Source organism: Hippopotamus amphibius, chromosome 5 (assembly GCF_030028045.1).
Source record: "Hippopotamus amphibius kiboko isolate mHipAmp2 chromosome 5, mHipAmp2.hap2, whole genome shotgun sequence".
Taxonomy (NCBI): domain Eukaryota; kingdom Metazoa; phylum Chordata; class Mammalia; order Artiodactyla; family Hippopotamidae; genus Hippopotamus; species Hippopotamus amphibius.
Window position 1 is genome coordinate 173,539,194 of NC_080190.1, and position 11,182 is coordinate 173,550,375.

General features: G+C 69.3%; 1 protein-coding gene across 1 annotated transcript; it reads left to right on the top strand.

Moving 5' to 3' along the window:
* Positions 1–797: 797 nt before the first annotated feature.
* On the top strand, positions 798–10,137 carry RHPN1 (rhophilin Rho GTPase binding protein 1). Its single transcript, XM_057736813.1, has 15 exons — positions 798–860; positions 3,770–3,885; positions 4,970–5,098; positions 5,334–5,409; positions 5,923–6,000; positions 6,290–6,414; positions 6,508–6,674; positions 6,915–7,108; positions 7,479–7,635; positions 7,709–7,822; positions 8,133–8,327; positions 8,692–8,768; positions 8,971–9,117; positions 9,214–9,375; positions 9,781–10,137. Exons 1-15 carry the CDS (start codon positions 798–800, stop codon positions 9,937–9,939), a joined length of 1,959 nt encoding a protein of 652 aa, XP_057592796.1. The 3' UTR covers positions 9,940–10,137.
* Positions 10,138–11,182: the final 1,045 nt, after the last annotated feature.

Genomic DNA, 11,182 nt, shown 5'->3' on the forward strand with positions numbered 1-11,182 from the left:
CCAGAGTCGCCGTAACTAGAGAAATTATGAAAGGACCTGGACGAAGGCACATCGCTGGGCAACCCTGCAGGGAGAGCAGGTCACGTAAAGGGTCCAGTCCTGGAGGCAGGCTGGTCCTGGAGGCAAGGCAGTTCTGGAAGTAGGTTGTGAAAGTAAGATGATTCTGACAGCAGACTGCGGAGGTGGGTTTCGGAGGAGGATTCTGGGGTATGGGCTCCAGAGCCGCGCTCCGGAGGAAGGTTCTGGAAGCGGGTCGCGGATGTGTGACAATGGACGGCCAGCCGCGGCGCCGGGGCCAGGCCGGAGCCCGGGTCCCTGCGCGGAGACAGAGAGCGGACCTTAAGCGCGGCACGAGCGCTGCGCCAGCAAAACCGTTGACAGCCCCATCGCGGATGTTTCCCGACTAGACCCGCGAAGGCCGCGCCGCCGCCGCCGCCGGGGCGGGGGAAACCCGTGCTGCCCGGGGCCCCGCGCTGCGCCTTGTTTTTCCCTTTTCCGCGGGCCGGCGGTTGCCAGGGGCGACCGCATTCCCTCGCGGCTCGGCGGGCGCGGGCGGGCGGGGCCTGGCCGTGGAACCACCCCCCTCGCGCTCTGGTTGGCCGAGGCTGCTGTCCGTCGGAGTCGCCGCCGCCGCCGATTGGGCAGCGGGGAGTTTCGCACGCTCGGCGCCCAGCGCCCCGCCCCTGCGGCCGGCCGGGCCACCCCCCGCTGGAGAGGGCGGCGCTGCGGCTTGCGCGCCGGGGGTCCTTGCGCCGGCTTCGGCTTCTAGGCCGCTGCGGCCCGAGCGGCGGGCGGCGATGGTCCCCGAGGAGAGGCCGGGAGGCCCGGGCGCTGGCGAGGAGAGCGCCCGCAAGGTGGGAGTGCCCGGGGGCGGGGGGCGCCGGGAGGCGGGGTCCCAGGCCCGACCCGCTCCCGTCGCCATCAGCCGCCGCCGGGCGCGGGGCCGCGGGGTGGGCGCGGGCTTCCTGCGTCCGAGCGCGCCGCCGGACTCCGGGGCAGACCCCCGCATCTCTCTCGCCCCCGGAGGCGAGGCGGGCTTACCGCTGGGGAAACGGGGACCCGGTGCGGAGCCAGAGCTCGGCTGCCTGCCTGTGCCGGGCTCCTCTGCAGCCTGTTTGGGGGCTTTGCCTGTGTCGACCAGGAACAGGTGGGAGCGCAAGTCCAGCTCGTAGTTTTCTCTAACGCTCCAGGACCCCCTTCCCTGGCAGGTGCTGGGCCCTGGTCAGGGACAGCCCGTGGCCCTCGTGTTTCTACCTGCCGCCTGTCATTCCTCCTCGCCTAGCTTTTCCCCCTCTCTCCTAGGGCTGTTCAGTTTTGCCCTGGGCACCCAGCTCTGTGTTTGTTGAAACTTTTAGTGACAGGTGGCTGAAGCCTCCCCGGTACAGGAAATGGCTGGAGGATTTCCCAGCTGCAGGATGGTCCCTCCTCACTTTCCTGCACCTCTGCCCCCTTCTGCAGTCCCTGACTCCCTGCCCTGTGGACTGTGGACCGTTTCCAGGAGGACTGGGGAAGCTCTGGAAGGGAGGGGGATGGAGACATTCGAGTCTGTGCCTGGGGAGGAGGGGGTGCTCTGGCTGCCTCACTCTGCAGCCCGGGGGCCCAGTTGTCCCCTGGGGTCACCGAGAGGCTGCCCCAGTGCTTATGCCAGGTCTTGGGCATCCACGTCCCCAGGGGTTTTCAGTCAGGTGCCACCAAGCATCGGTGGCACCTGCACCCGCGAGGGTGTGACGCCTGGCCCTGCCGACCCTGTTGCTGTTTGTTCCCAGACCTGTGCTGGCATAGTTGCCCCCACACTTAACCAGATCTGGCCACCGCCCGTGCCACTTCCTCCTGGACTGGGGGATCTGCTCGCCGCGCGGGTCAGGGCCGCGGTAGGAGGGTGCGTGGGGGCATCACTTCTCTTCTCCACTGGGGTGGGGGTTCTTCCACAAGGGGGTGAGCTGGCACATCCCTTTACCACCTGGTGTGGAAATGGGGGGGAGCGTGCTCTTGGCCCGCCCGGCACTGCAGACTGGGTGGCCGTCACTCCTCCCACCCAGGTCGTGCAGCCAGCCTGCCTCTGGAGGGAGTGTTAGGGTCACGAGGACATGAGGGGTGCTGGCTGCAGAGCTCAGAGGGGACCCTGACTCAGAGGCTGCAGTCTCCTGCCTCCAACACATCTGTCTGGTAGCACTTGACCTCAGAGATCAGATGAACTGTGTTGATAAGGGCGGCCCTGTGGAGCTGGCAGCCTCTGCCCACCACATGGATCACACCTCCCCAGGCAGGACCCTCAGGACCTTCTGGAGCTTTGCAGTTGGACCTTCAGAGGGAGAGAGATGTAGCTTTGGCTGTGGCCTGCCCCTCCCTCCCCAGATTCTCAGGCCTCCTGGAAGGGAGACTGCTTATGTCCTCCACTCATTCCCTTCTGCACCGAGTGGGTATGGGAGGCACCATGGAGAAGAGGCGCAGGCTGGTGGGAAGATAGGTACTCAGCCAGCAGATAGAGGAGAACCGTGTTTTGTCTTGTTCCTTCCTGGTGCCACCCTGACACCAGCCCCCTTCCCATCTACAGATGAGGGCCTGCCCAGGGCCCCACAGCAAGGAGTCCTCCATGCTGATTGCTTTTCTCCCATTGTTGAGTGGGGACAAGTCCCCTCGCCCCAGTTACTTCAGGACCACGTGGAAGACTTCTATCCTTCAAGTCCCAGAAGAATGCCTCCTCCTGCAGGAAGTCTTCCCTGATTGACATCTCCTGAGAATACTGGAGTGGGAGGAGATGTTGGACTGTAATCCAAGATGGCCAAGTGCCAGGAGCCTTGTCTGTGCAAGAGAGTGAGGCCTTCTTTAGGGTGCCCTCTGCTGGGGCTGGGATAAGGTAGAGCCCCCAGAAGGTGGGAAACTGCCCTGTGTGTGACAGTGGGGGCATGATTTCTCAGATCTGTGGAAGACAGTGGCCACTGCAGGGAGGCCAACGTCAGTCCCGCATGAATAAAACCTTCCCCTGTCTGTGCCATCAGGGCAGGGTCCTGGGACACAGGTGCCTCACTGTGTCCTCATCCTTGCCCTGTTTGGGGCTGGGTGACTGCCTGAGCCTGAGAGGACCTAGCCCAAGGAAGTACTTTGTGAGAAATCCTTCCCAACTCTTGGGCTGGTGACTGACCCAGATGGAAGGTCACTAAGTGGCCAGGAGGAGGCATGGTGGCCACGGCTGCACCAGTCCCACTGGGGCCCTGAAGGCCCCTCCCCTCACCAGGGGAAGCTTCTCACCCTCTGAAGCTGCGGCAGGGCTCCCTGCCCGGGGCCCGGGACCCGGGACGTAAGCAGGCTGGCGGGGTTGCCCTGTGTGGTGCAGAACCCATGCCGAGGCACCTCAGATGTTGGCCGTCGGGAGGCCCGGCCTGCCGCCTGTGAGCGGAGTGACCCTGGGCCTGTGGTTTGGGCATTTACCGCAAGTGAGCAGCCACCTGGGACAGAGCCCAGCCACGGTCAGCGTGGTCCAGGGGAGCCCCAGCACCCTGCAGGCAGGCTCCCCCCCGTCAGCACCCTGCCAGGAGCCTGCCTGCTGCACACCCCCTCCGGCTAAACGCGCGTGGCCTGGCGTACGTGTGTGGCTGGGATGGGTCACGGGGGCTGCGGAAGGAATTCAAAGGTGCAGCAGGATGTGGTGAGCAATTGGCCATCTCCCAGCGGGGGCTCCAGGCTGGGCCGCTGAGACCCAGAGCTGCACCGGACGGGCCCAGCCATGTCCTTGCTGGCCTGGCCCCTGTGACCTGCGGCCTCTCTTCAGGACTGTGACCTCCTGGCAAATTCGCAGCACGGCCGGCTGCAGAGCCGCAGGGCCCGGATCCACCAGCAGATCAACAAGGAGCTGAGGATGCGGACAGGCGCCGAGAACCTGTACAGGTGTGTGCTGGCTGCCCAGGACACCTGCAGCTGCCGACCCAAAAGAGAGCAGTGCCGTGTTCCCAGAGGCCCCTGCGCGGCAGGCCCATCCTGGGGTAGGGCAGTGACCCAGGCGGATGCCTGCTCTTGGGGTCCACGTGTGAGTCTGTGGCCGTGGCCTCCCGTTCAGGCTTCCGAGAGGCAGGGCTGGGCCTCCCAGCGGGGTCTGGGGCAGCCGTGCCGCTCAGCTGAGACCCTCACAGGTGACTCAGACCCCCACCTTGGTGGACCTCAGGGGCAGGGTCCGCTCAGGGTCCGCTCAGGGTCCGCGGAGCTCCATGTGGGGCTGGAGCAGGGCTGGAGGGGATGTCCCCACCAGGGTGCCGTGTGGGAGCCTTTGATGCGCGCCTGGGGACCAGCAGCAGCACGTTTGAGGCTGAGCCGTGGCAGGTGACGGCGTCCTGAGGGGGGGGACCTGGGAGTCAGTCCTTCAGGCGGAGGAGGCACCTCCACCTGAGAGCACGTGAGCGGCATGTGGGCTTAGACCTTCCCACACGCCCCTTCTACAGGGGCTGGCCCAAGGCCCAGGGGGAGGCCCTGCCTGCTCGAGCCTCCACCAGTGAGCGCAGAGCCAGCTCCAGGACGGGGCTCCGCGGGGCCCGGGGGGGCCACTCCTTTTCCTCAGCAGCCCTGCCTCCTTGTCCACCCTCTCCCTAGCCCCAGCCCTGCCTTCCTGGGGACCTGCCCGCCCCTCTGGCAGGCACAGCGAGGGTCTGACTCCTGCCCCTCCAGGGAAGGTGGCTTCCCGTCCCTGTGGAGGGCAGGCCTGGAGAGGTGGTGGAGGGCACTTATGCCCTGGAAGTTCCCTGTCCAAGGCGATGTTCTTGGGTCAGAGTCACGGCGTACACATGTGGACAGCAATCTGTGTGAACCACAGGAGGCTGGAGAGAAGGGGGAGGTCATCTGGTCGGCCTTGGACCCCGCTCCTGCCCCCCCAAGGGGCCTGGACCCATCAGCACGTCCCCCTGGGGGTGGGCTCCAGAGCTCAGGCCGGGGTGGCTCTGCCTGCAGGGCTAGGGCTTCAGCTCAGCCTGGCCTCCCCTAGAGCCACCAGCAACGCCCGGGTCAGGGAGACCGTGGCCCTGGAGCTGAGCTACGTCAACGCCAACCTGCAGCTGCTGAAGGAGGAGCTGGAGGGGCTCGACGGCCACGTGGACGCCGACCAGCCCGAGAGGTGTGTGTGCGTGTGCTCGGGAGAACACCACCCACCACGTGCGTGTGTGCGCGAGAACATGATGCCAGACAGAGCATGGGGCGGGGGGAGGGCGGCGTGTGCAGTGTGAGCGCGTGTACCCGAATCAGAGCAGAGGCGTGTCCTGTGTGGCAGAAGGGGTAGCAGGTGGACTCCGTGGCCACTGGGGACAGCACAGTGCAGCCTTAGAGTCCGGACTCAATGCTTCTTGTTCCAGCGGAGGTATCACCGTCCCCATGATTCCCCTGGGGCTGAAGGAGACCAAGCAGCTGGACTGGGCCACAGCCCTGAGGGTGAGTGCCGGCCCGTGAGCCCCGGGCTCCAGGGGTCTCGGGGGCTTCCTGGTCCAGCCTCGCTGAGATGAAGACAGGCCCAGAGGGAAGAAGGGGCTGACTTGCAGCCTCCTGGCCTCCCCAGGCTGTAGGGGATTTGGATTGGGTGGGCTTTGCAAAAGAATGCACCCTGGGACAGGTGTCGGCAGAACTGGGGGCCCCAAGACGGCTGCAGGGTCCCTGACTCTTACTCCAAGGGTCCCGCTGGCTGGGGGTCGCCCCCTCCAGTCAGAGCCTGTACGGAGAAAACCGGATGGTTCCCAGGGTCCTTACTGGGGCTCACGAGCCAGGCTGCCTTGGGCAGCTCGCCCCTGCGGCCAGGCTGGTGGGAAGGTGCCTGAGCGCTCAGTCTCAGTGTCGTCACCCGTCAAGGCGCACGTAGCCCTTGTCAGGGTGGACCAGGGCCTCCCCTCGCTTCACCCGTGTCGGTCTGGGAAACTCCAGGGAAGTCCAGCGCCTGTCCCTCCAAATCAGGAGCTGATCTCGGGGCACTTTGGAGAGGACAGCATGTCCTATGAGGCGGAAATCCGGGAGCTGGAGGACCTGCGGCAGGTGGGTGGACTCCTCCCAGTCCATAGGTGACAGGACAGGGGCTCAGCACTGCTGGCCCTCTGGGAATGGCTGCTCTGTGCCTGTCGCCTCCCCAGGGACCCTGCCTGAGCCTCTCACCCCAGTGCCCTGTAGTCTCCTGGAGTGGCACCCGTGGTCCACAGCAGCCCCAGGGAGGACTAGATCTCGGGGTGCTCCCCCGGGGCTGTGACGTCCAGGGGGGTTCCCAGGGCAGTGTGCGAACCATGGGGTGGCCTGGGGCGGCGGGCCCCAGCTGACGTCCACCCGGCAGGCCACACGGACCCCCAGCCGGAGCGAGGCGGGCCTGGAGCTGCTCACGGCCTACTACAACCAGCTCTGCTTCCTGGAGGCACGCTTTGTCACCCCTGCCAGGAGCCTTGGGCTCCTCTTCCACTGGTAGGGGCTGGGGGGGCGGGTGCCCTGGGGCTGAATCTGAGACCCCCGGCTGCTTGCTGTGGGAGCAGTGCCCAGCCTGACCCAACCCTGCAGGTATGACTCGCTGACGGGGGTCCCGGCCCAGCAGCGGGCCCTGGCCTTCGAGAAGGGCAGTGTGCTCTTCAATGTCGGCGCCCTGCACACCCAGATCGCAGCTCGCCAGGACCGCTCCTGCCCTGAGGGCGCCAGCCGTGCTGTGGAGGCCTTTCGGAGGGCTGCTGGTGAGGGCCGCCCAGACCCTGGCCCCACCGCCGTGCCCGTGCGGCCCTTGCTCCCAGGCGTGTGGGCCAGAGCTCCTTCTCTGTGGCCGGAGGAGGGGCCCGTCTGATGGTCCCGCAGCACGAAGGACTCAGCACACGCAGGCCCTCTGTGGGGTGCAGAGGGTGCCCCCCAACCAGGACTGCGGGGCGTGGGGGTGGGGCAGCCCCGCCGCACCACCCTGAGCCCCCTCCCCCCTGCAGGGGCCTTCAGCCTCCTGAGGGAGAACTTCTCCCACGCGCCCAGCCCGGACATGAGCCCGGCCTCGCTCTCCATGCTGCAGCAGCTCATGACTGCCCAGGCCCAGGAGTGCATCTTCGAGGGCCTCTCACTGCAGGCCCCCGTGGCCCCCCACGACTGCCTGGCCCAGCTGCACCTGGCTCAGGAGGCCGCCCAGGTGAGGGCAGAGAGCCCTCATCCCGGGGGGACAGGCCGAGCTGCGGTGTCTCAGTGTGCCGCAGGGCCGGGGGCGACGGTGCGGGCTAGAGATGAGGGGCAGAGCCGGGGTCTGGGCGGGGCGGGGTCTGGGCGGGGCGGGGCGGCGTCTCCTGCCAGCTCCCAAAGGGCCCCCGAGTCCCCACGTCAGGGGCAGCACCCGTCAGGGCAGGGCCTGGGGGCCCCGGCCCCTGAGCTCGGCTCGGCGTGGAGCAGAGCCGCCGGGACTTCGGTGGAGGCAGGCGGAGGCGAGGCCACAGGGCGGGGAGAGGCCGAGGCCGAGGCCGCGGGGCGCGCAGGAGGCCCCACCGTCCCGCCGTGTGCGCCAGCAGGTGGCGGCCGAGTACCGGCGGGCGCACCAGACCATGGCCCAGCCGCCCGCGCGGGACTGCGTGCCCTTCCCCTGGACCAAGCTGGCGCACGTGAAGGCCGAGCACTTCCGCGCCCTGGCGCACTACCACGCGGCCCTGGCCCTGTGTGACGGCGCCCGTGAGTGCCCCCCCCGCGTGCCCGCGAGCCGGCGGCGCCGCGCCGGCGGCTCACCGCCCTCTCTCGCCCCCAGCGGCGGCCGAGGCGGCGCTCCCAGCCCTCGAGCAGGCCTGCCTCGGGCTCCCGGCCTCGTCTGCGCCCCGGGGCCCCGCCCTGCCCCTGGAGCGCGAGGCGCGCAGGAAGCTGGGTGAGGCGGCCGGGGGGGAGGGCGCGCGGGGCCCCCGGGCGGTGAAGGACCCCACGCCACCCTGTCGTCCCCCGTCCTGCTGTCCCGGCGCTGGCGGGTGGGGTGGGGCCCCCATCTCGCCCAGAGCAGGGGCCCCGGCCGTGCGGAAGCGTCCTGGGCAGAGGCAGGGGGCGCACGTGGGAGGAGCGGGTCCCGGGCTGGGAGCTGCCAGCGGACGCTCGGGACAGGCCGGAAGCCCTCCCCCGCCCTCCCCCGGGGCCCGGCCTGGGAGGGCCCGGCGGGCAGCATGTGACGGCTCGGTCCCGTGCAGGCAAGGCCCACCTGAAGCGGGCCATCCTGGGGCAGGAGGAGGCGCTGAGGCTGCACGCCGTGTGCCGGGCCCTGCGCAGGGTGGACCCGCTGCAGGCCGTGCTGGTCCAGGCGCTGCGCCGCTCTCTGGCCAAGTACGCGGAGCTCGACCTTGAGGACGACTTCTGCGAGGCCACCGAGGCGCCCGACATCCAGCGTGAGCGGCCAGGCCCCTGGGGTGGGTGCGTCCTGGCCCGGGCGAGGGCGGCGGGCGGACGCCCCTGCCGCCGACTTCCACGGCCCACCGAGTTGTGGGCCCTGGAAGGAGGAGCGGGCCGGTTGTGGGGGGGCCGCGGTGGCAGCCCCCTTGCTCCTCTCCCACGCCCGCAGCTGTTTCTTGCCCCAGGGGACGCTGAGACGCCCACGACCTACCCGGGGCCCCACCTGCTGGTGGTCCACAGGGGGGCCCGTGTGCAGGGGCTGCATCTCGGCTCACCCCTCTGCTCTGGCCAAGCCGTGCCTGGGCGCTGGGGTCCTGACCTGGGGCTCAGCCCCGCCCCCCCTCACCTTCACCCTTTCAGCTAAGACGCAGCAGAGGCCGGAGGGCAGGGCGCCCAGCTTCTCGCGGGTGAAGGTGGCTGATATCTTCCACCGGCTGGTGAGCGCCGCGACCCGGCCGCCCCACCTCGGCTCTGCCCTGCGTTTTCAGGCAGGCCCTCGATGGGGGCCCCACCCTGCCCGGCCCCCGGCAGACCCCACTGGTTTCTGTCCCCGAATGTAGAGTTTGGGGCGAGGGTGCTGCAGGCGGGGCTCCTCCGGGTGCGGCAGCCCAGCCAGGCCTCTGCCCTCCGACCCCCCAGGGGCCCCCGTCCGTGTTCTCAGCCAAGAACCGCTGGCGGCTTTCAGGGCCCGTCCACGTGGCCCGAGGAGAGGGGGGCTTCGGCTTCACGCTGCGGGGAGACGCGCCCGTCCGCATCGCTGCTGTCGTTCCAGGGGGCCGGGCTGCGGTGAGGACCCCACCCCAGGGCCGACTGCGGGAAGGGGGAGGACGGGACTGCCCAGAGGCGGAGGGGTGCCCGCGGCCTGTCCCCGTCTCCCCGCAGGTGGCGGGCCTGAGGGAGGGCGACTACATCGTGTCCGTGAGCGGGCAGCCGTGCAGGTGGTGGAAGCATGCCGAGGTGGTGGCCCAGCTGAAGGGCGCGGGCGACGAGGGCGTGAGCCTGCAGGTGGTGACGCTGCTGTCCAGCGCCCCGCCGCCTGGGCCGGTGAGCCCCGGGCCTGGGAGGGCAGTCCCTAACTCCTTGTCCCAGCCCGGCCCTGGGCCCCCCGCCGGGCCCCAAACCCCTGCCCGTGCTAAGAGGGCGTTCGAGCAGCAGCCCCCTGAGCTGCGGCCTCCACCTGCGGCAGCTCCTGCCCCCCACGAGGCCCCAGCCCACCCCTCAGCTGGCCTCCACGCTCCTGGAGGCCCCGGGCAGAGGCTGCCGTGGGAGCTCTGTCCCCCCAGTGTGGCGAACCCATGGGGGCCTGCTGCGTGGCCACCGTCCCAGGGACCCCCCCCCCACACACGCTCCCTGAGTACCAGCCACCTCATCCCCCATCACACTCACCAGGCTGGCCACCAGCGGGCCAGGCCAGCGTGCTGACTGATACCTATTCCATCCCGAACCCAGGGGGACCGCCGGCCAGCCCTGGGGATGCTTCTGAGGAGCCAGAAGGAGTGTGGCTGGGAGACACCAGTGCCCGCCAGCCCCAGGCCCCTCCTCGGCTGGAACCTCAAGGCCAAGAGGGGCAAGACTGAAAGGAGGCAGAGCCCAGCCCCACACCCCTGAGTGCTCGCTGCCCTCACCCTCTGGGTTGTCCAGGGTGGCAGCGAGGGGCGACGCCCCCCCGCCCGGGCCCCGGCACGGGCTCCGGCTGGCTGGGGGTGAGCCCCCCACACGCGCCCTTCCCGGCCCTAGAGGCCCTTCAGGCCCGTTTGCTGCCTCACCCAGTGCCCGGAGCTGCCCATTAAAGACAGGGTCACATGAGGTGTGTCTGAGGCCAGTGCTGGGGGCCGGGCGCCGCACCCACACACGGGAAGGGTCACAGTCACGCTTGACACGGACCCCCAAGTGCCAGGAGGCTGCCTCTGCGCTGCCCTGTCCTCATGTGCCCCACGTGTCCGCGCGAGGGCCCCTTCCCAGGTGGGGGTGTCCAGCTGCTCTTGGCCCCGAAGGAGCGCAGAGAGCGGGGCCGGCTGGGGCGATGTGCCGGCAGTGGGTCCCTGCAGCCCAGGCTCCCGAGGCCGCTTGGCTGAGCTGTCCCCTCCCCCTGCCCCAGCGTGCTGGGCCTCCTCCGCCCCCTCGGGCCACGCGTCTGTCTGGCCCACAGTGATTGCTGCTGGCTCCCTCCCGCGGGCCCACCTGGCGCCCCACAGGCTGCAGCAGGCTCAGCTGCGTCCCGCCCGGCCCCTCCCGCCACGCAGCCGCCTGGCGTGCCCACTGCCCTGCCTCGCACCTGAGCGGGGTCCCAGCCAAGGCCAGCTGCCGCAACACCTCTTACGGTCTCTCTGCGCCCAGAACGGGGACCCCTCCTGCTTCCATTCTAACTGTCGCCTCATCCTGACCCTCTCTCTGTCCACGGCCTAGACCTGAGCCCAGCCCTGCACCTGCAGTCCAGTTCTTTTCTGAGCTGCCGGCCAGGCCCAGACCCCGCGTCCCATCTGGCCAAGCTCCGCCCCCGCGTCGCCCTGTCTCTGTCCTCACCCCAGCCAGGCTCTGCCCCGCCTGTCCTCGCCCCACAGTGGGGCCTGGGCACGTGAGGCCTCTGCTGCAGCCCATGGGCAGGGGTCTGTAGGGCCGTCTCATCTGCCCGTGCCCAGACCCAGCACAGAGGGGTGCCCCCAGCCCACCCAGCCCCCTTGGACTCCTCTCCAGGCCCCGCGGCACTGCACCGCACCCTTTGGACCATAAGCCTTCAGCATCCCCCGCCGCGCATACTGGGGGAGGGCCACCGGAGACCACGGCAGCCACGATGCCCCGGGTCCCGTGGTGGGGTGGCTCCGGACCTGGGCCCCAAAGGGGAGGGGGGAGA

Coding starts and splice junctions, on each gene's coding strand:
- RHPN1 (XM_057736813.1), top strand. CDS start 798: ATGGTCCCCGAGGAGAGGCCGGGAGGCCCGGGCGCTGGCGAGGAGAGC. Junction 3,886..4,969: donor GGCGCCGAGAACCTGTACAG/GTGTGTGCTGGC, acceptor GGCCTCCCCTAG/AGCCACCAGCAACGCCCGGG. Junction 6,001..6,289: donor AGCTGGAGGACCTGCGGCAG/GTGGGTGGACTC, acceptor TCCACCCGGCAG/GCCACACGGACCCCCAGCCG.